Here is a 22,552-nt window from a genome sequence, read left to right as displayed (position 1 = left end):
GGGAGTAGGTTTGCGAGAACCGAACCTCGGTAAAACAAATACTCTTTGTGAACATTACTCTTTTGTTTCCTCTATTGAGCCACACAGGGTAGAGGAAGCACTACAAGATTCGGATTGGGTGGTGGCAATGCAAGAGGAGCTCAACAACTTCACTAGGAATGAGGTATGGCATTTAGTTCCACGTCCTAATCAAAATGTTGTAGGAACCAAATGGGTCTTCCGCAACAAGCAAGATGAGCATGGTGTGGTGACAAGGAACAAAGCTCGACTTGTGGCAAAAGGATACTCCCAAGTCGAAGGTTTGGATTTCGGTGAAACCTATGCACCCGTAGCTAGGCTTGAGTCAATTCGAATATTATTAGCCTATGCTACTTACCATGGCTTCAAGCTTTATCAAATGGACGTGAAGAGTGCCTTCCTCAATGGACCAATTAAGGAAGAGGTCTATGTTGAGCAACCTCCCGGCTTTGAAGACAGTGAGTATCCTAACCATGTCTATAAGCTCTCTAAGGCGCTTTATGGGCTCAAGCAAGCCCCAAGAGCATGGTATGAATGCCTAAGAGATTTTCTTATCACTAATGGATTCAAAGTCGGAAAGGCCGATCCTACACTCTTTACTAAAACTCTTGAAAATGACTTGTTCGTATGCCAAATTTATGTTGATGATATTATATTTGGGTCTACTAACGAGTCTACATGTGAAGAATTTAGTAGGATCATGACACAAAAGTTCGAGATGTCTATGATGGGGGAGTTGAAGTATTTCTTAGGATTTCAAGTGAAGCAACTCCAAGAAGGCACCTTCCTAAGCCAAACAAAGTATACTCAAGATATTCTAAGCAAGTTTGGGATGAAGGATGCCAAACCCATCAAGACACCCATGGGAACCAATGGGCATCTCGACCTCGACGAGGGAGGTAAATCCGTCGATCAAAAGGTATACCGGTCGATGATTGGATCTTTACTCTATTTATGTGCATCACGACCGGATATTATGCTTTCCGTATGCATGTGTGCAAGATTCCAAGCCGACCCTAAGGAAGCTCACCTTACGGCCGTAAAACGAATCTTGAGATATTTAGTTTATACTCCTAAGTTTGGGCTTTGGTATCCTAGGGGATCCACTTTTTATTTAATTGGTTATTCGGATGCCGATTGGGCAGGGTGTAAAATCAATAGAAAGAGCACATCGAGGACTTGCTAGTTCTTGGGAAGATCCTTGGTGTCTTGGGCTTCAAAGAAGCAAAATGCCGTCGCTCTTTCTACCGCCGAAGCCGAGTACATTGCCGCAGGCCATTGTTGCGCGCAACTACTTTGGATGAGGCAAACCCTTAGGGACTATGGTTACAAATTAACCAAAGTTCCTCTTCTATGTGATAATGAGAGTGCAATCCGCATGGCGGATAATCCCGTTGAGCTTAGCCGCACTAAACACATAGCCATTCGGTATCATTTTCTAAGGGATCACCAACAAAAGGGAGATATCGAGATTTCATATATTAACACTAAAGATCAATTAGCCGATATCTTTACCAAGCCACTAGATGAACAAACTTTTAACAAACTTAGGCATGAGCTAAATATTCTTGATTCTAGGAACTTCTTTTGTTAAATTGCACTCATAGCTCATTTATATACCTTTGATCATGTCTCTTTTATGTACTATGACTAATGTGTTTTCAAGTCTATTTCAAACCAAGTCATAGGTATATTGAAAGGGAATTGGAGTCTTCGGTGAAGACAAAGGCTTCCACTCCGTAACTCATCCTTCGCCGACACTCCGAGCAACTCTCCATCTTTGGGGGAGAAAGCATCTCTCCTACTTTGGTACAATCTTCACTCATTTATTTATGACCAAAGGGGGAGAAAGTAATTCTATGGGCTCTAATGACTCCGTTTTTGGCGATTCATGCCAAAGGGGGAGAGAGTATTAGCCCAAAGCAAAAGGACCGCACCACCACCCCAAATTTTAAAAAGAGTTTTTTCCATTGGTATGATTCTCAATTGATAAATTTCAAATTGGTATCTTATTGTGTTCAAAAGGGGGAGAAAAGTAGTATTTCAAAATTGATATATCAAAACCCTCTTGAACACTAAGAGGAGAGTTTTATTTAGGGGGAGTTTTGTTTAAAGTCAAAGGAAAAGCATTTGAAACAGGGGGAGAATTTCAAATCTTGAAAATGCTTATCGAAATCTTATTCACTTACCTTTGACTATTTGCAAAAGAACTTTGAAAAGGAATTCACAAAAGAATTTGCAAAAACAAAACATGTGGTGCAAGCGTGGTCCAAAATGTTAAAAATGAAGAAACAATCCATGCATATATTATAAGTATTTGTATTGGCTCAATTCCAAGCAACCTTTGCACTTACATTATGCAAACTAGTTCAATTATGCTCTTCCATATTTGCTTTGGTTTGTGTTGGCATCAATCACCAAAAAGGGGGAGATTGAAAGGGAATTAGGCTTACACCTATTTTCTAATTGATTTTGGTGGTTGAATTGCCCAACACAAATAATTGGACTAACTAGTTTTGCTCTAGTGTATAAGTTATACAGGTGTCAAAGGTTCACACTTAGCCAATAAAAAGACCAAGAATTGGGTTCAACAAAGAGAGCAAGGGATAACCGAAGGCAGCCCTGGTCTGGCGCACCGGACTGTCCGGTGTGCCACCGGACAGTGTCCGGTGCACCAGGGGACTTCACGCTGAACTCTTCACCTTCGGGAAAATCCAGAGGCGCTCCGCTATAATTCACCGGACTGTCCGGTGCCCCAGGGAAGAGCGACTCTGGAACTCGCCAGCTTCGGGAATTCGCTCTGCTATAATTCACCGGACATGTCCGGTGTACACCGGACTGTCCGGTGAGCCAGCGGAGCAACGGCTATCCGGCGCCAACGGTCACCTGCTACAGGATTAAATGCGCGCCAGAGCGCGCAGAAGTCAGGCACGCGCGTAGTGGCGCACCGGACACGCTACACTGCATGTCCGGTGTGCCACCGGACATCCAGGCGGGCCCAGCAGTCAGAGCTCCAACGGTCGGAACCCAACGGCCTGGTGACGTGGCTGGCGCACCGGACATGTCCGATGTGCACCGGACTGTCCGGTGCACCATGCGACAGTCAGCCACCACCAAACGGCTAGTTTGGTGGTTGGGGCTATAAATACCCCCAACCACCCCACATTCAAGTCATCCAAGTTTTCACACTTCCAACCACTTACAAGACCTAGGCATTCAATACAAGACACACCCAAGTGATCAAATCCTCTCCCAATTCCACAAAAGCTTTAGTGACTAGTGAGAGTGATTTTTGTGTTCTTTTGAGCTCTTGCGCTTGGATTGCTTTCTTCTTTCTCATTCTTTCTTGCGATCAAACTCACTTGTAATTGAGGCAAGAGACACCAATCTTGTGGTGGTCCTTGTGGGAACTTTGTGTTCCAAGTGATTGAGAAGAAAAGTTCGCTCGGTCCGAGGGACCGTTTGAGAGAGGGAAAGGGTTGAAAGAGACCCGGTCTTTGTGACCACCTCAACGGGGAGTAGGTTTGCGAGAACCGAACCTTGGTAAAACAAATCCACGTGTCTCACTCCTTATTCGCTTGTGATTTGTTTTGCACCCTCTCTCGCGGACTCGATTATATTTCTAACGCTAACCCGGCTTGTAGTTGTGATTATTTTTGAGAATTTCAGTTTCACCCTATTCACCCCCCCTCTAGGCGACTTTCAATTGGTATCAGAGCCCGGTGCTTCATTAGAGCCTAACCGCTCGAAGTGATGTCGGGAGATCACGCCAAGAAGGAGATGGAGACCGGCGAAAAGCCCACTACAAGCAACGAGAAAGCTCTATCGGGAGAGTCCCGCAACAAGGAGAAGAAGAAGGAGAAGAAGAAGAAGAAAACTTCTTCCCACAAGTCACATCGGAGTGGCGAAAAGATAAAGAAGATGAGGAAAGTGGTCTACTACGAGACCGACACCTCATCGCCATCTACCTCCGGCTCCGACGCGCCCTCCATAACTTCTAAGCGCCATGAGCGCAAGAAGTTTAGTAAGATCCCCCTACATTATCCTCGTACTTCTAGACGTACTCCATTACTTTCCGTTCCGTTAGGCAAACCGCCAATCTTTGACGGTGAAGATTATGCTAGGTGGAGTGATTTAATGAAATTTCATCGAACCTCACTCCACAAAAGTATATGGAATGTTGTTGAGTTTGGAGCACAGGTACCATCCGTAGGGGATGAGGATTATGATGAGGACGAGGTGGCCCAAATCGAGCACTTCAACTCCCAAGCCACAACAATACTCCTCGCCTCTCTAAGTAGGGAGGAGTACAACAAGGTGCAAGGATTGAAGAGCGCCAAGGAAGTTTGGGACGTGCTCAAAACCGCGCACGAGGGTGATGAACTCACCAAGATCACCAAGCGGGAAACGATCGAGGGGGAGCTCGGTCGCTTCCGTCTACGCCAAGGGGAGGAGCCACAAGATATGTACAACCGACTCAAAACCTTGGTGAACCAAGTGCGCAACCTCGGGAGCAAAAAATGAGATGACCACGAGGTGGTTAAGGTTATTTTAAGATCACTTATATTCCTTAAACCTACTCAAGTACAATTAATTCATGGTAATCCAAGATATACACTAATGACTCCTGAGGAAGTAATCGGGAATTTTGTGAGCTTTGAATTTATGATCAAGGGCTCACGGAAGATCAACGAGCTTGACGGTCCCTCCACGTCCGAAGCTCAACCGGCTGCATTCAAGGCGACGAAGGAGAAGAAGGAGGAGTCTACACCAAGTAGACAACCAATCGACGCCTCCAAGCTCGACAATGAGGAAATGGCGCTCGTCATCAAGAGCTTCCGCCAAATCCTCAAACAAAGGAGGGGGAAGGACTACAAACCTCGCTCCAAGAAAGTGTGTTACAAATGTGGTAAACCCGGTCATTTTATTGCAAAATGTCCTATATTTAGTGACAGTGACAGGGGCGACGACAAGAATGGGAGAAGAAAGGAGAAGAAGAGATACTACAAGAAGAGGGGCGACGATGCCCATGTTTGTCGGGAGTGGGACTCCGACGAAAGCTCTAGCGACTCCTCCGACGACGAGGACGCCACCAACATCGCCGTCACCAAGGGACTTCTCTTCCCCAACGTCGGCCACAAGTGCCTCATGGCTAAGGACGGCAAAAAGAAGAAGGTTAAATCTAAATCCTCCACTAGATATGAGTCCTCTAGTGATGATAATGCTAGTGATGAGGAAGATAATTTGCGTACTCTTTTTGCCAACTTAAACATGCAACAAAAAGAGAAATTAAATGAATTAATTAGTGCCATCCATGAGAAGGATGATCTCTTGGACTCCCAAGAGGACTTCCTAATCAAGGAAAACAAAAAGCATGTTAAAGTTAAAAATGCTTATGCTCTAGAAGTTGAAAAATGTGAAACATTATCTAGTGAGCTAAGCACTTGCCATGAGACTATAGACAACCTTAGAAATGAGAATTCTAATTTATTAGCTAAGGTTGATTCTATTGCTTGTAATGTTTCAATTCCCAATCTTAGAAATGATAATGATGATTTACTTGCTAAGATTGAAGAATTAAACATGTCTCTTGCTAGCCTTAGGATTGAAAATGAAAAATTGCTTGCTAAGGCTAAAGAATTAGATGTTTGCAATACTACAATTTCCGACCTTAGAACTAAAAATGATATATTGCATGCTAAGGTTGTAGAATTGAAATCTTGCAAACCCTCTACATCTACTGTTGAGCACACTTCTATTTGTACTAGATATAGAGATGTTAACATTGATGCTATACATGATCACATGGGCTTAACTAAACAACAAAATGATCATATAGCAAAATTAGATGCTAAAATTGTCGAGCATAACTTAGAAAACGAAAAATTTAAATTTGCCAGAAGTATGCTCTATAATGGGAGACGCCCTGGCATCAAGGATGGCATTGGCTTCCAACAGGGAGGCAATGTCAAACTTAATGCCCCTCCTAAGAAATTGTTCAACTTTGTTAAGGGCAAGGCTCCCATGCCTCAGGATAACGAGGGTTACATTTTATACCCTGCCGGTTATCCCGAGGATAAGATTAGGAGAATTCATTCTAGGAAGTCTCACTCTGGCCCTAACCATGCTTTCATGTATAAGGGTGAGACATCTAGCTCTAGGCAACCAACCCGTGCTAAGTTTCCTAAGAAGAAAACTCCTAGTGCATCAAATGAACATAACCTTTCATTTAAAACTTTTGATGCATCCTATGTTTTAACTAACAAATCCGGCAAAGTAGTTGCCAAATATGTTGGGGGCAAGCACAAGGGGTCAAAGACTTGTGTTTGGGTACCCAAAGTTCTTGTTTCTAATGCCAAAGGACCCAAAACCATTTGGGTACCTAAAGTGAAGAACTAAACTTGTTTTGTAGGTTTATGCATCCGGGGGCTCAAGTTGGATAATCGACAGCGGGTGCACAAACCACATGACAGGGGAGAAGAAAATGTTCTCCTCCTACAACAAAAACCAAGATCCCCAACGAGCTATCACATTCGGAGATGGAAATCAAGGTTTGGTCAAAGGATTGGGTAAAATTGCTATATCTCCTGACCATTCTATTTCCAATGTTTTTCTTGTAGATTCTTTAGATTACAATTTGCTTTCTGTATCTCAATTATGCAAAATGGGCTACAACTGTCTATTCACTGATGTAGGTGTCACTGTCTTTAGAAGAAGTGATGATTCAGTAGCATTTAAGGGAGTGTTAGAAGGTCAGCTATACTTGGTAGATTTTGATAGAGCTGAACTCGACACTTGCTTAATTGCTAAGACTAACATGGGTTGGCTCTGGCATCGCCGACTAGCACATGTTGGGATGAAGAATCTTCATAAGCTTCTAAAGGGAGAGCACATTTTAGGATTAACCAATGTTCATTTTGAGAAAGACAGGGTTTGTAGCGCATGCCAAGCAGGAAAGCAAGTTGGTGCCCATCATCCACACAAGAACATCATGACGACTGACATGCCACTGGAGCTCCTACACATGGATCTATTTGGCTCGATCGCTTACATAAGCATCGGCGGGAGTAAGTACTGTCTAGTTATTGTGGATGATTATTCTCGCTTCACTTGGGTGTTCTTTTTGCTGGAAAAATCTCACACCTAAGAGACCTTAAAGGGATTCTTGAGATGGGCTCAAAATGAGTTCGGCTTGAGGATCAAGAAAATTAGAAGCGACAATGGGACGGAGTTCAAGAACTCACAAATCGAAGGCTTCCTTGAGGAGGAGGGCATCAAGCATGAGTTCTCTTCTCCCTACACCCCACAACAAAATGGTGTAGTGGAGAGGAAGAATAGAACTCTATTGGACATGGCAAGAACCATGCTTGATGAGTACAAGACTTCGGATCAGTTTTGGGCCGAGGCGGTCAACACCGTCTGCTACGCCATCAACCGGTTATATCTACACCGAATCCTCAAGAAGACATCATACGAACTCCTAACTGGTAAAAAGCCCAATATTTCATATTTTAGAGTCTTTGGTAGCAAATGCTTTATTCTTGTTAAAAGAGGTAGAAAATCTAAATTTGCTCCTAAGACAGTAGAAGGCTTTTTACTAGGAAATGATTCAAACACAAGGGCATATAGAGTCTTTAACAAGTCCTCTGGACAATTTGAAGTTTCTTGTGACGTTGTGTTTGATGAAACTAACGGCTCTCAAGTAGAGAAAGTTGATCTTGATGAGATAGGTATTGAAGAGGCACCGTGCATCGCGCTAAGGAACATGTCCATTGGGGATGTGTGTCCTAAGGAATCCGAAGAGCCTCCAAATGCACAAGATCAACCATCCTCCTCCACTCAAGCATCTCCACCAACTCAAAATGAGGACGAAGCTCAAGTTGATGAAGTAGAAGATCAAGCAAATGAGCCACCTCAAGATGACGGCAATAATCAAGGGGGAGATGCAAATGATCAAGACAAGGAGGATGAAGAACAAAGGCCGCCACACGCCCACACCCAAGAGTCCACCAAGCAATCCAACGAGATCACCCGTCGACACCATCCTCGGCGACATTCATAAGGGGGTAACCACTAGATCAGGTGTTGCTCATTTTTGTGAACATTACTCTTTTGTTTCCTCTATTGAGCCACACAGGGTAGAGGAAGCACTACAAGATTCGGATTGGGTGGTGGCAATGCAAGAGGAGCTCAACAACTTCACTAAGAATGAGGTATGTCATTTAGTTCCACGTCCTAATCAAAATGTTGTAGGAACCAAATAGGTCTTCCGCAACAAGCAAGATGAGCATGGTGTGGTGACAAGGAACAAAGCTCGACTTGTGGCAAAAGGATACTCCCAAGTCGAAGGTTTGGATTTCGGTGAAACCTATGCACCCGTAGCTAGGCTTGAGTCAATTCGAATATTATTAGCCTATGCTACTTACCATGGCTTCAAGCTTTATCAAATGGACGTGAAGAGTGCCTTCCTCAATGGACCAATTAAGGAAGAGGTCTATGTTGAGCAACCTCCCGGCTTTGAAGACAGTGAGTATCCTAACCATGTCTATAAGCTCTCTAAGGCGCTTTATGGGCTCAAGCAAGCCCCAAGAGCATGGTATGAATGCCTAAGAGATTTTCTTATCACTAATGGATTCAAAGTCGGAAAGGCCGATCCTACACTCTTTACTAAAACTCTTGAAAATGACTTGTTCGTATGCCAAATTTATGTTGATGATATTATATTTGGGTCTACTAACGAGTCTACATGTGAAGAATTTAGTAGGATCATGACACAAAAGTTCGAGATGTCTATGATGGGGGAGTTGAAGTATTTCTTAGGATTTCAAGTGAAGCAACTCCAAGAAGGCACCTTCCTAAGCCAAACAAAGTATACTCAAGATATTCTAAGCAAGTTTGGGATGAAGGATGCCAAACCCATCAAGACACCCATGGGAACCAATGGGCATCTCGACCTCGACGAGGGAGGTAAATCCGTCGATCAAAAGGTATACCGGTCGATGATTGGATCTTTACTCTATTTATGTGCATCACGACCGGATATTATGCTTTCCGTATGCATGTGTGCAAGATTCCAAGCCGACCCTAAGGAAGCTCACCTTACGGCCGTAAAACGAATCTTGAGATATTTAGTTTATACTCCTAAGTTTGGGCTTTGGTATCCTAGGGGATCCACTTTTGATTTAATTGGTTATTCGGATGCCGATTGGGCAGGGTGTAAAATCAATAGAAAGAGCACATCGAGGACTTGCCAGTTCTTGGGAAGATCCTTGGTGTCTTGGGCTTCAAAGAAGCAAAATTCCGTCGCTCTTTCTACCGCCGAAGCCGAGTACATTGCCGCAGGCCATTGTTGCGCGCAACTACTTTGGATGAGGCAAACCCTTAGGGACTATGGTTACAAATTAACCAAAGTTCCTCTTCTATGTGATAATGAGAGTGCAATCCGCATGGCGGATAATCCCGTTGAGCTTAGCCGCACTAAACACATAGCCATTCGGTATCATTTTCTAAGGGATCACCAACAAAAGGGAGATATCGAGATTTCATATATTAACACTAAAGATCAATTAGCCGATATCTTTACCAAGCCACTAGATGAACAAACTTTTAACAAACTTAGGCATGAGCTAAATATTCTTGATTCTAGGAACTTCTTTTGTTAAATTGCACTCATAGCTCATTTATATACCTTTGATCATGTCTCTTTTATGTACTATGACTAATGTGTTTTCAAGTCTATTTCAAACCAAGTCATAGGTATATTGAAAGGGAATTGGAGTCTTCGGTGAAGACAAAGGCTTCCACTCCGTAACTCATCCTTCGCCGACACTCCGAGCAACTCTCCATCTTTGGGGGAGAAAGCATCTCTCCTACTTTGGTACAATCTTCACTCATTTATTTATGACCAAAGGGGGAGAAAGTAATTCTATGGGCTCTAATGACTCCGTTTTTGGCGATTCATGCCAAAGGGGGAGAGAGTATTAGCCCAAAGCAAAAGGACCGCACCACCACCCCAAATTTTAAAAAGAGTTTTTTCCATTGGTATGATTCTCAATTGATAAATTTCAAATTGGTATCTTATTGTGTTCAAAAGGGGGAGAAAAGTAGTATTTCAAAATTGATATATCAAAACCCTCTTGAACACTAAGAGGAGAGTTTTATTTAGGGGGAGTTTTGTTTAAAGTCAAAGGAAAAGCATTTGAAACAGGGGGAGAATTTCAAATCTTGAAAATGCTTATCGAAATCTTATTCACTTACCTTTGACTATTTGCAAAAGAACTTTGAAAAGGAATTCACAAAAGAATTTGCAAAAACAAAACATGTGGTGCAAGCGTGGTCCAAAATGTTAAAAATGAAGAAACAATCCATGCATATATTATAAGTATTTGTATTGGCTCAATTCCAAGCAACCTTTGCACTTACATTATGCAAACTAGTTCAATTATGCTCTTCCATATTTGCTTTGGTTTGTGTTGGCATCAATCACCAAAAAGGGGGAGATTGAAAGGGAATTAGACTTACACCTATTTTCTAATTGATTTTGGTGGTTGAATTGCCCAACACAAATAATTGGACTAACTAGTTTTGCTCTAGTGTATAAGTTATACAGGTGTCAAAGGTTCACACTTAGCCAATAAAAAGACCAAGAATTGGGTTCAACAAAGAGAGCAAGGGATAACCGAAGACAGCCCTGGTCTGGCGCACCGGACTGTCCGGTGTGCCACCGGACAGTGTCCGGTGCACCAGGGGACTTCACGCTGAACTCTTCACCTTCGGGAAAATCCAGAGGCGCTCCGCTATAATTCACCGGACTGTCCGGTGTACACCGGACAGTGTCCGGTGCCCCAGGGAAGAGCGACTCTGGAACTCGCCAGCTTCGGGAATTCACTCCGCTATAATTCACCGGACATGTCTGGTGAGCCAGCGGAGCAACGGCTATCCGGCGCCAACGGTCACCTGCTACAGCATTAAATGCTCGCCAGAGCGCGCAGAAGTCAGGCACGCGCGTAGTGGCGCACCGGACACGCTACAGTGCATGTCCGGTGTGCCACCGGACATCCAGGCGGGCCCAGCAGTCAGAGCTCCAACGGTCGGAACCCAACGGCGTGGTGACGTGGCTGGCGCACCGGACATGTCCGGTGTGCACCGGACTGTCCGGTGCACCATGCGACAGTCAGCCACCACCAAACGGCTAGTTTGGTGGTTGGGGCTATAAATACCCCCAACCACCCCACATTCAAGTCATCCAAGTTTTCACACTTCCAACCACTTACAAGACCTAGGCATTCAATACAAGACACACCTAAGTGATCAAATCCTCTCCCAATTCCACAAAAGCTTTAGTGACTAGTGAGAGTGATTTGTTGTGTTCTTTTGAGCTCTTGCGCTTGGATTGCTTTCTTCTTTCTCATTCTTTCTTGCGATCAAACTCACTTGTAATTGAGACAAGAGACACCAATTTTGTGGTGGTCCTTGTGGGAACTTTGTGTTCCAAGTGATTGAGAAGAAAAGCTCACTCGGTCCGAGGGACCGTTTGAGAGAGGGAAAGGGTTGAAAGAGACTCGGTCTTTGTGACCACCTCAACGGAGAGTAGGTTTGCGAGAACCGAACCTCGGTAAAACAAATCCACGTGTCTCACTCCTTATTCGCTTGCGATTTGTTTTGCACCCTCTCTCGCGGACTCGATTATATTTCTAACGCTAACCCGGCTTGTAGTTGTGATTATCTTTGAGAATTTTAGTTTCGCTCTATTCACCCCCCTCTAGGCGACTTTCACACCACATAACGGGAATATCGACAAGGACAAGATAAGCTTCATCTATGCATTAATGAATCCTTTTGATAACATTCAATTGATATCTTTTAGAATCTTATAATTTTGTCTTTGCATTACATCCTAGCAAGTAGTTTACATATGATTTCATCCTAGCAAGTAGATTGCATTTTATTTGTGATATTTACTATTTGCTTGCTTTGGTAATGTTGTTATCAATCACCAAAATGTGGAAGATTGTAAGAAAAATGGATTGAGGCCCATTTGAAGTAAGATTTTCGTGTTTGATGATCAACACAACCATTTAGACTAATATTATTTGATAGTGTTTTGGATATAGTTTAAAGAATGTATAAGTGGACTTGGACTAAGGCAAAGAGGTGATTCAAATGATAAACACATTAAGTAATACACTAGAAGACATATTAAAGATCTATAAGACACATGATGAGAAAGTCTCGGATGAATACACACGAAGAAATAAAGAAAACCATGTTGCTTAGTAGCACCGAACGTATACCGTGGTGCACGAGATAAATCAGACAATATTAGTTTAGTATAAAAGGGGCACTGCAACTCAGGGCACTGGGCAAGAAGCTGTGCACTAGATACTAGACACAGGATGTGTCCAGTGAAGCACCAAATACCATGCCAGATATGGTACTCAGAGAGTTTGCAACACAAGTTGGAGAGCACCATAAAGCACCAAACATGTCTGGTGTTACACCAGATGTCACACTAGATACTAGTCTATATCGGTCGGTAACAACTAGAATCCAATGGCTAGATAACATGGACACACCGGAGTTATCCGATGGATGCACTTGATACATTTGATGCCTGCATAGGAAAACTATACAACCTCCAACAACTATATTTGGTTTGATGGCCATATATAGACCCCTTAGCCTCCTATTTGAGAGGCGTGGGAGCCGAGGAAGATATCAAAGGAGGTGAGGCTCTTCTATATTATTTCTAGACACCAAAATGTTCAAAACATCACTTGTGGTTAGTATACGTGCTTTTGAGAAGTGCTTAAGTTAATTAGACCACCACTTGACACTTGTAACCATATTGCTCTAGCCTTCTCTACTCACATAAAGCACCAGTTTCTACTGTTTTTGTGGTTTTCACCGTTATCACTTTTGAAAAAAAACTGGAGAAAGGACCAAAGATGGATGCCTGGGGCACCTAACTTAGGGTGGTATCGGCGACGCCAACAATCACCCAGCCGAGGTGGGAGGCGAGGAGACGAGGAGGAAGGATACGAGTGGGTTGGAACTATCATAAGACCTTGTTCGTTTGTGTCGGATTGGTGGGTCGGAATGATTCCTAGTCGGATTGCTTCTCTAATTTATATAAACTTTGATTAGCCAGAACGATTCCGGGTGTAATCCGGCGTAAACGAACAAGGTCTAAGCGAAATGTGTAATGTCAGAACTACCACGAGTTAATTACAAACAAATATAAGAATCTTTTATAAGAGTTAGGGCCAGTTTGGAAGCCTATTTCCCGAGGGGAATTCGTCCTTTTCCCGTGGATACAGCCCACGTGGAGATTGGGCTCCGGGGAAATTTCTCGTCTCGTTTGGAAGACAACTCACCGGGCCAACGCTCCCCCACCCGGCCCATCCACACGGGGAAATATTCCTGGATGCCTAAGGCCGGACACGTTTCCCCGTCGCGGTCTCTACGGTCCAAGGTGACCTCCACGGTCTGCGCCGCCACCATTCGCTCTGCCTCCATGGTCTCCACGGTCTGAGCCGCCAGCATCGAGGGGGAGGGACACGAGCGGATCCGAGGCGGCCTCCACGGTCTGCGCCGCCACCATCCGTTCTGCCGCCCTTCGCTCCACTTCGAAGGTAAGGAAACACTGGTCGTCCTCTACTCCGAATCCGAATCTGAAACAGTGGACGACTTCACCTTCGTCGACGCCCAGCAGCCTCCTAGTCTAGTATCTGCAGGAGGCGGCGGTTTCATAGGCCTGCCGCTGCTGTACCCAGTCTTGGCCGGCCGAGATCCCCTCCGCGGGCTGCTCCGGAGACGGCCACCACGCGGTATGAGCATGATCCACTTGACCAGCTGCTGGTACTCCAGCGCGTGTACTGCTTGCCATTGCCTGGCACATAGTGCCAGCACGCGTGTGCTGTCGGCCAAGGCAACTGCCAGGCACATACTGCAAGCACATGCTTGCCATTACTTACTCCAAGATTTATATTTTGTTGAAGAGAGATTCTGGGCACCAGGAGGGAAGCAACTGCCATGGCTGGCTACTTGCTTTTTACTCTGTTGGTCTGGCTACTTGCTGTTTGGTCTGAAGCTTATTCATCTTGTGCTACTTGCTTTTTGCTCCGTTGGTTAGCTCTTAGTTGCTACCTGTTGTAGCTGGGTTTTTATATAGAGCGTAATAGCACATGATATGTTTGTCTAAATATATTGAATCTCAGTCTACAATTTCTTATTAATCTGAACTTGTAAATTATTTGAATATTTCTCACTGTATTGACCCTACTATATTCTTCAACGTTGCTATATTATATGAGAGGTAGCACAACTATATAAGTGCATGATTAAAATTTATGTTTCTAGATAATGGGTTCTTGGGAGGAGAATGTTAGGCAATTTTTGTTGGAGGAAGAGGAAGATGATGATGAACTATTCTTTGTTATTCTCCCTGCTATAATCCCATACCTCTCGGAAGAGAAAAGACCCATCCACACATCCTCCCTCACCGGTGCTAAAAAGGTTAAAGAAATTCTTGAAGGGCATGAGAGCTGGTGCAAATCTGAGTTTAGAATGGAAAAGGAAATATTCAAAGCCACGTCAAATTTTCTTAGAAGGGAGAATTTACTACGTGACACACGAGGAGTTAGTGTTGAGGAGCAACTTGGGATGTTCATGTATATGATCTCCCACAACGCCAGTAACCAAATGCTACAAAAGGCTTTTCAACACAGTGGAGAGACTATCCATCGAAAAATATCTGAAGTTTTTGAGATAGTTCCCATACTAACTCAACGATTTGTGAAGCTTCCTAGCTCAGTTCAAACTCATGCTAGGATTGCAACAGATTCTAGGTTCATGCCCTTTTTTCAGGTGAGCTACAACTGCAAACACACAATTATCCTATGCTAATTGCCACATGTCCTCAACATATTTTCATATTTGTTCCTTTAATGCAGAATTGCCTTGGTGCCATTGACGGCACACATGTACCCATCACTATCGCAGAAGACAGGGCCCCTCCATATAGAAATAGAAAAGGAACTCTTTCACACAATGTTATGGTAGTCTGCGACTTTGATCTCAATTTTACATTTGTCTCATGTGGATGGGAAGGGTCGGCATCAGACGCAGGAGTGCTTCGATCTGCTATTAGCAAAGGATTTAGTGTGCCAGAAGGAAAGTTTTATCTTGTAGATGGTGGGTATGCAAATACACCATCATACATTGCACCATACAGAGGTGTTCGATACCATCTCAGTCAATTTAGGAGGAGTCGTTCATCACAAAGTGGTTATGCAAACTACAAAGAGTTATTCAATCATCGCCATGCAATTCTCCGCAACCATATAGAGAGGGCCATTGGTGTCCTTAAGAAAAGGTTCCCAATTTTAAAAGTAGGCACATTCCATCCCATAGAAAATCAAATCAAGATCGCAGCTGCAGCCATTGCATTTCACAACATAATTAGAGGGCAAAATGGTGATGAAGGATGGCTGGACAACCAACTAGATTATATATCTCCAAGTCAATATGTTGATGTCCCTGGGGGAGACAACAATTATCCCAATGACACAGAGTCAAGTGATGGAAGTACACTAAGAGATCAGATCGCACTACAGATGTGGGCTGCCTACAATAGTTGATTAGCTTAAGTTTAAATACAATAAGGCACTGCAGATGTGGAGTTTTTGCTATGTCTAGTTTTCTACCATGCTTGTTAATTCGGGAACAATATTGTAATGTCGTTGCTGCCATTGTAATGTTGTAATGCAACTATTTGTCTTATCTACTTATGCAATTGTGTTGGGATTTATTGAACTGTCCATAGTGTAATGTTGTATGTTCTTTTTTATTTTACTAATGGCTTTGAATATTTATTGAAAAATATAGTCATGTCAAAGGAAGTTGCAAGGGCGGCCTGGAACTCAACATATGAGAAGGGTTTAGTCGACGTACTACATGATTACAAAGATAACCCAAAGTTGAAGGGTCAAAATGGATGGAATTCAGAGGGATGGAAGTGTATCACTGCTAAGTTTAATGAAAGGTTCTCTTTGGCTCATTTCACAAAACAACAACTACAAGAGAAGGAGAAAGAACTTAAATCAAGCTATAAAGCAGTAAGAGATTCAAGAAAGGAAAGTGGAACTGGTTGGAATGACTCCCTATGTATGATATTAGCTGAACCAGAGGTTTGGGCAAGGTTGATTAGTGTAAGCAATTTCTTTTTATAACATGGTGTCTTTGCTTATTCAATATGATTTGTTGTTGTTGTGAACTAATTACATTTCATGTTGCATTTAATAGGCTCACCCAAAGGTTGCAAGGTTTCGCAAGAAGCCATTTCCTCTTTTCTACTCTTTAGAAGCACTTTATGAAGGTGAGTGTGTGTCCATTTCCTATTTTCTACTATTTTCTAATAGGCTATGAGCTATTATACCTATTCATATATGTTCATTTTTATAGGTAGTGTGGCTACAGGACAATTAAATTTCACATCAACTCAACAACTGCCTCCTGCTATTATTCCTCCTCTTGCTCCTCCTGCTATTGTTCCTCCTGCTCCTAGTTTTGTTGTTCCTTCAGCTAGGAGTACATCTGAACAGACTCTCCATCCATTCAATACAAATCCATTTGATTTGGATGGACAAGAGATGACAAGTGAAGCTCAATCTGTGTCAGCTATTCATGAAGCAAGAGAGGGAGAAGGTAGCAAAAGTAGAAAGCGTAAGCAGAGCCATGTTGGAGCAGCTCTCGAAGACTATGTGGAGTTCAAAAAGAGCCAAACTAACAAGGCACTTGATGCTCTCAAAGAACTTTCCATGAGGAAGTGTATGGAGGAAATAGAAGCAATAGGTGGATTCACAGAAGAGGAGAAGTCATATGCTGTGGAGGTCTTTGAGTCCGGGATTAATAGAGAGGCTTTCATGTCAACAATGAACCACAATGTTCAAAGAATGTGGCTAAAGCGCAAAATCAGGTATGTCCATAGTTAAGCATGTAACAAAAAATAGCTTTATGATTTTGGTTTCAGCTTACATGAGCACATATTCATAGTGTTTACACCACAATTTACATGCCATTAGCCTTCTGCAGCATAATAGAATACTACTTTTAGACATAAGTATGAATATGATGTGTGCGAAAAAATGTAATTATAATATTTTATTAGTTAGCAGTTTCATGTATCAGTATGAACTGATTTGACTTACACTATTGTATACCATGTTCTCACCCTATTCACTTGTTGATGAACAGGAAGTGTGTAGAAATATTGATGTGAGATGCTAAAGCTACTGAAGTAAGAAGTGCAATTGTTAAGAAAACTGAAGTAATGAGATTGTTAAGAATATTGAGATCTCTTGTGCTTGATCTAATGTAATAGGACCTATTAGCTTCTATATTTGGATGACATTGTCTTTGTATAATTTGAGCACTTGGTACTTTCTATAGTCTGGAATGATCTAATAATTTAGCACTTGGTACTTTCTATACCTGGATGGCATGTCTCTATGTGTGGTAGGTGTTGAACTGAAGTTGAGCATGCATAATGGAGAACCAGGAGAATCAGATTGTGGTGTTGTATTGTTGTTGCTATAATTTTTCATTTGTGAGCTTTTGTCAACAGTGGATCGATAAACTTGTAAAACCAATGTGATATTAAGTGCTGTTGAAAACTTTATTTGAAGCAACAAAATGTTGGATGAAAAATATTCTATTTCATTGCATTAACATATTTTGTTTCCTATTGTCTTCATGTGCTCTACTTGATCAATTTCTAATTTTTTAAATTGTTTTCAGTGATGTTAAATCCTTTTTTTATTCACTTGACACTCATAGTTGCAGCAGAATTTTTATGGGATACAAACATATTGAAAATGTAAATGGATAGTGTAAGATACTTGATAAGTGTAATTAAACTGTAAAATACAGCTGGTCAGCAGACTGGGAGGAAACCCCGGAGCTCCAAATAGCAGCCGGGCAGCTTGACCCTGCCAGGTGCTGCCCACCCAGGCCATGTTCGTTTAAGTGAATCCCGGCCGGGATCAGGCCCAATCCCCCGTGGATCAGACCGGTCTGGAAAACATCCCGACCCACAACAAAACAGCGTTCGTTTCACCCCGCAGGGGCCTCAACACCGGCCCATCCCGGCTATTCTCAGCTCAACCCGGTCGGGAAACATTACTCGTCTCCCCGTCGTGGAAACAAACCACGAGCGAGAGCGCTCAGCGCGAGGCGACGGCGGCGGCTACATCGGCGTCTACCTACAACACGAAGACCAGCGTGGAGAACATCAGCTTTTCACCGGTACTCATGTCCTCCTCCTCAGACTCCTCGCTAGTACGCACTTGACATTCCAGTTTCCGAATCGCAGTAAAATCTAGTTCTGGGCGTTCAAATCCTGATTCTGTGCCTAGGTCTTGCTAGATCTCGCTAGTACGCCCAACTGATGTTCCCCAGCCATGTCGTGCGGTCCAAGATCACACCCACGTCCACGTTCACGCGCCGTCTCTCTCCGGTGGCACCGGGCACAGGGGCCGTCTGCTCGGCGCCGACGAGGCAGAGGCAGAGGAGGAGAGCGAGAGGACGAGACGGGAGCGCCGTGGAACCAGACGAGCGCGCGCCACCCGCTACGGCTAGCAGCTGACGCGGTCCTAGATATTTGTTTACTTGTTCAAGCCTGCGGTTCTAGAACCTAGACAGTACGTAGCTTTGGATCCAAGCAGCGCCGTGGTCCTAGATATTTGTTTACTTGTTCAAGGTATCAAGATTGCAGAAATGAACTACTGTCTAGGCTCAGCTTTAGCAGATTGTTTTATGCCTTGTTTTGCAATTACACGTTCTTCCTGTTTGTTGTTGTTGCTATGTAAAAAAGATGGTGATAAACGTAATGCAAGGCAACACTATTTTCACGGGCCATGGCATAAAGAAACAAAGTTCATTAAACTATATGGGATATTTATATATCATGTATATAACTAACACATGAGAATACCTTAATAACCCCGCAATGTTTCAGTTTAGAGTACATATATTTACTTGTACTTGTCTATATGTATTTCTAACAAAAACCTATTATATTTCTAGATTATCCCTGCACCAGTTCGAGTTGGAGAAGACGAACTTCCACCGTCTTGGGACCCTATACCCTCTCCTTTAGGTACTTGTTATATCCTAAATGTTCTTTATTACATCATGTTCTATTTTTGTTGGTGTTTATTTTCTTTTATGAATTTCTTTTTAGTTAGCAATGGATGTTGCACTAAGAGATCACCTTAGACGGAGGAGAGATGAGGAGGATGATGATATGATGCTGTTTTTTTTCCTATGCTACATATATTGGGTTCTAGTTCAAACATAGTAAGGGAGAAGAAGCGAAGGCATACATCAAAGTTAAGTGGCGAAGAACATGTTCATGAGTTGCTTCAAGGTCATTTGAAGAACTGTCGGGTAGCGTTCAGGATGGAGCCTGAAATTTTCAAATCGTTGGCAAGTTATCTTAGAAGGGAGGGGCTGGTTCGTGATACAAGGATTAAGGTCGAGGAAAAGCTAGCATTCTTCTTATACATGCTCAGCCATAATGCCTCGTTAGAAGACCTAATAGAAGAATTTGGGCATAGTGGTGATACATATCATCGTCACATAAAGCATTTCTTTGACGTAGTTGTTCCTACCCTCTCTAAGCAATTCCTGAAGCCACCAAATCCTAATCATGTCCATCAAAAAATTGAAAGGAATCCTAGGTTTTATCCCTACTTCAAGGTGATTACATGGACTATCCTATCATATGTCAATAGTTCTTTTCCTTCCAATGTTTGCAAAATCACATGTAGTTTTTTCTATGCAGAATTGCATTGGCGCAATTGATGGCACTCATGTGCCTATATCAATATCACCAGATAAAGCCGCTCCATTTAGGAATAGGAAGGGAACCCTTACTCAAAATGTAATGGTAGCGTGTGATTTTGATCTCAATGTAACTTTCATATCCACTGGGTGGGAGGGGTCTGCGACGGATGCTAGAGTTCTCAGAGCTGCAATGAACAGTGGCTTTCAAGTGCCCCCGGGAAGTTTTATTTAGTAGATGGCGGTTATGCCAACACACCATCTTTCCTTGCCCCATATCGCGGAGTCAGGTATCATTTGAAGGAGTATGGGGCAGGTCGCCGAAGACCACAGAACTACAAGGAGATCTTCAATCATCGCCATGCAGTGTTGAGGAATCATATTGAAAGGGCCTTAGGAGTTATAAAGAAACGCTTCCCCATCCTTAAGGTTGCCACGTTTCACAAAATAGAAAACCAAGTGAAGATACCGGTAGCAGCTGCCGTGTTGCACAACATTGTTCGGTCTCTCAAAGGAGATGAACAATGGTTAGAAGATCAGGCAGAAAATGTTCAAGGCAATGTTGTTGACCTTCCAGATGGAGATCAAAGCAATGATCAAGGCAGTGAACAAGGCAACAATCTCAGAGACACAATTGCACAACAAATGTGGATTGATTATCAACAACATAGAAGCAATTAGTGATGCATTAGAATATGTTTTAATGTTATTGGGATTGCAATAAGTTCTTAAGAAATGTAGTTTGTACTAGTTATGATGCTTTAATATTATTCGAATATGCTTTCAGTTATGCTTTAAAAATTATTGTTGTTCACAATTATGCTTTCATGTTCTAATTATGCTCATGTTGTAAGTTACCATGCTTGGAAGGGGGTCTCCAAGATTAAACATGCTTGCAAGGGGGTCTCCTAGATTTAACATGCTCTTATCTAAAGGTGCACAAAAGAAAAAATCTCCTATAGCTACTACTTCAAAGACACATGGAGGCTCTCCAAAAGGTATATATGTTGGTTCTTTCTGATTAGTTTTGGTTCTTTCTTATGTTGCTTATGTGCTGATTTACAGGGAAAACAAGAGCAAATTGGAATTCTATGTTAGAGAAGACCCTTGTTGACTTGTTACATGAACACAATACACCTGAATATAAGGGTAACAATGGTTGGACACCCGATGCATGGAACAAGATTGCCAAGGAATTTCAAGAGAGGGAAAGATATGCAGGTTTTTCAAAAGTTCAAATCCAAGAAAAGGAAAAGGAGTTAAAGCGAGATTACAGGATGTTGAAAGATGCGAGGAAACAAAGCGGAGTTTCTTGGGATGAGAAAAGGTGTATGATTCAAGCTGATCCACCGATATGGGACAACATAATCAAAGTAAGTTTATTACCATATTTATGTAAACTTGAGATCTTTATTGTGTGTTGTCAGTTCTTAGCTGATCTCACATTTAGCTTCTTACTTTATTGTGCAGTCATTTCCAAGGGCTAAAAAATTCCGCAACAAATCTTTTCCTCTGTTTGAAGCTTTGGGAGAGCTACATGATGGTTAGTTTTCCTTTTACCAGTAACTAAGTTTATTCACTATGTTGTACTATTTCTTGCACTAAAATTTCATTGTATAGGTAATACTGCTGAAGGGACCTACAACTTCACTTCTACTCAACCAAATGGTCCAGATCTCACACAAATTGGATCTGGAGATGTTCCTATCAATGTAGAAGACCGTGAAGATGTGGGAGACCCTTTGGCAGATCACAGACAAAATGAAGTAGAAGATAGAGTGTATGAAGTTGAAGGGGTTGATGTAAATGCTGATAGGCAGGATGAAAGGTCAAAAAGGACTTCTGTTGTTTCAAGGAATGAAGAAGAAAAAGGACCAAAGAGGCCGAAGAAGAGTTCCAACATAGAAGTATTGATGGAGAGGTACCTAGACATTAGAAGCAAACAAGCTGAAGATGAAGCGACACAATTGGCAAGAGAAAGGGAGGCAAGAGGAGGTGATGATTTCTCAATTAAGAATTGCATAGCAGTTCTAACCACATTGGAAGTCACAAAAGAGGAGAAGGTCAAAGCATATAAGGTGTTCAAGGACCCTGACAATCGACAGATATTCTTGAGTGCATGCAATGATGATAGAGAGGCTGCATTGATGTGGTTGAGGGATGAGATGGCTTAGCAGGTATACCTAAGGTTAACTACATATCCTAATTCAATTTTGCATACCTTGCATTATCTCTGTTATATTACTTGTTTGACTACATTACAATCTTCATAGTCATGTTGCCCAGAAGCTCTCAAAATTTTTTGGTATTTTTGTTGGAGCCATTAACATTTTAAAGCAAGTTGTATTGTTGAGCATGCCAGAAACTGTGATCTAGAGTAATTCCTTGTTAGAAACTGTGATCTAGAGTAATTTCTTGTTCCATTTTGATTTTTATTTCCAGCAATAAAGGCACTGACTACTAGTATTTTGTGCACTCTAGTATTCCATTTTAATATATGGAACTTCAGTCTCCAAACCAAACAGGTAAGGCGCAGTAGGCCGGCCCACACCATGTTTCATTCACCCAGAATTTAACGAGGATAAGGTAGCTAGAGGTCGCATGGCACAATTTCATCCCCGGATTTAAATCTGTGCGTACTCCAAGCTTTGCCTTGCGGTTGCAGCTCTCCGCATCCTTTTGGGATCCG

The 22,552-nt window shown here is 42.5% G+C and overlaps 4 protein-coding genes across 4 annotated transcripts; all 4 read left to right on the top strand.

Moving 5' to 3' along the window:
• The first annotated feature begins 13,474 nt into the window (after window positions 1-13,474).
• On the top strand, window positions 13,475-14,332 carry LOC100277745 (uncharacterized). Its single transcript, NM_001364099.1, has one exon. The coding sequence runs from the start codon at window positions 13,850-13,852 to the stop codon at window positions 14,150-14,152; it is 303 nt and encodes a 100-aa protein (NP_001351028.1). The 5' UTR covers window positions 13,475-13,849; the 3' UTR covers window positions 14,153-14,332.
• A 29-nt stretch (window positions 14,333-14,361) lies between these two features.
• LOC109939816 (putative nuclease HARBI1) lies at window positions 14,362-15,659 on the top strand. Its single transcript, XM_020538162.1, has 2 exons — window positions 14,362-14,886; window positions 14,973-15,659. Exons 1-2 carry the CDS (start codon window positions 14,383-14,385, stop codon window positions 15,657-15,659), a joined length of 1,191 nt encoding a protein of 396 aa, XP_020393751.1. The 5' UTR covers window positions 14,362-14,382.
• Window positions 15,660-15,908: 249 nt separating this feature from the next.
• On the top strand, window positions 15,909-18,657 carry LOC103627214 (uncharacterized). The gene is made up of 6 exons (XM_020538161.1): window positions 15,909-16,229; window positions 16,324-16,396; window positions 16,483-16,996; window positions 17,950-18,015; window positions 18,144-18,357; window positions 18,445-18,657. The coding sequence occupies exons 1-6, from the start codon at window positions 15,909-15,911 to the stop codon at window positions 18,655-18,657; spliced, it is 1,401 nt and encodes a 466-aa protein (XP_020393750.1).
• A 2,059-nt stretch (window positions 18,658-20,716) lies between these two features.
• Window positions 20,717-22,037, top strand: LOC103627212 (uncharacterized). The gene is made up of 4 exons (XM_008647509.2): window positions 20,717-20,861; window positions 20,929-21,236; window positions 21,334-21,406; window positions 21,484-22,037. The coding sequence occupies exons 1-4, from the start codon at window positions 20,723-20,725 to the stop codon at window positions 22,035-22,037; spliced, it is 1,074 nt and encodes a 357-aa protein (XP_008645731.2). The 5' UTR covers window positions 20,717-20,722.
• The last annotated feature ends 515 nt before the right edge of the window (window positions 22,038-22,552 follow it).

This window comes from Zea mays, chromosome 5, assembly GCF_902167145.1.
Source record: "Zea mays cultivar B73 chromosome 5, Zm-B73-REFERENCE-NAM-5.0, whole genome shotgun sequence".
Classification (NCBI taxonomy): domain Eukaryota; kingdom Viridiplantae; phylum Streptophyta; class Magnoliopsida; order Poales; family Poaceae; genus Zea; species Zea mays.
Note: the sequence above shows the minus strand (reverse complement) of the source record. Positions and strands in the feature narration are given on the sequence as shown.

What these genes read in the sequence shown, in the direction of transcription:
- LOC100277745 (NM_001364099.1), top strand. Translation starts at nt 13,850, where the DNA reads ATGAGCATGATCCACTTGACCAGCTGCTGGTACTCCAGCGCGTGTACT.
- LOC109939816 (XM_020538162.1), top strand. Translation starts at nt 14,383, where the DNA reads ATGGGTTCTTGGGAGGAGAATGTTAGGCAATTTTTGTTGGAGGAAGAG. An exon ending in GGTTCATGCCCTTTTTTCAG is followed by an intron (nt 14,887 to 14,972) that starts GTGAGCTACAAC and finishes CCTTTAATGCAG; the next exon opens with AATTGCCTTGGTGCCATTGA.
- LOC103627214 (XM_020538161.1), top strand. Translation starts at nt 15,909, where the DNA reads ATGTCAAAGGAAGTTGCAAGGGCGGCCTGGAACTCAACATATGAGAAG. An exon ending in TGGCTAAAGCGCAAAATCAG is followed by an intron (nt 16,997 to 17,949) that starts GTATGTCCATAG and finishes TGTAAAATACAG; the next exon opens with CTGGTCAGCAGACTGGGAGG. An exon ending in GGGCAGCTTGACCCTGCCAG is followed by an intron (nt 18,016 to 18,143) that starts GTGCTGCCCACC and finishes TTCACCCCGCAG; the next exon opens with GGGCCTCAACACCGGCCCAT.
- LOC103627212 (XM_008647509.2), top strand. Translation starts at nt 20,723, where the DNA reads ATGCTTGGAAGGGGGTCTCCAAGATTAAACATGCTTGCAAGGGGGTCT. An exon ending in ACATGGAGGCTCTCCAAAAG is followed by an intron (nt 20,862 to 20,928) that starts GTATATATGTTG and finishes GCTGATTTACAG; the next exon opens with GGAAAACAAGAGCAAATTGG. An exon ending in TTTGGGAGAGCTACATGATG is followed by an intron (nt 21,407 to 21,483) that starts GTTAGTTTTCCT and finishes TTCATTGTATAG; the next exon opens with GTAATACTGCTGAAGGGACC.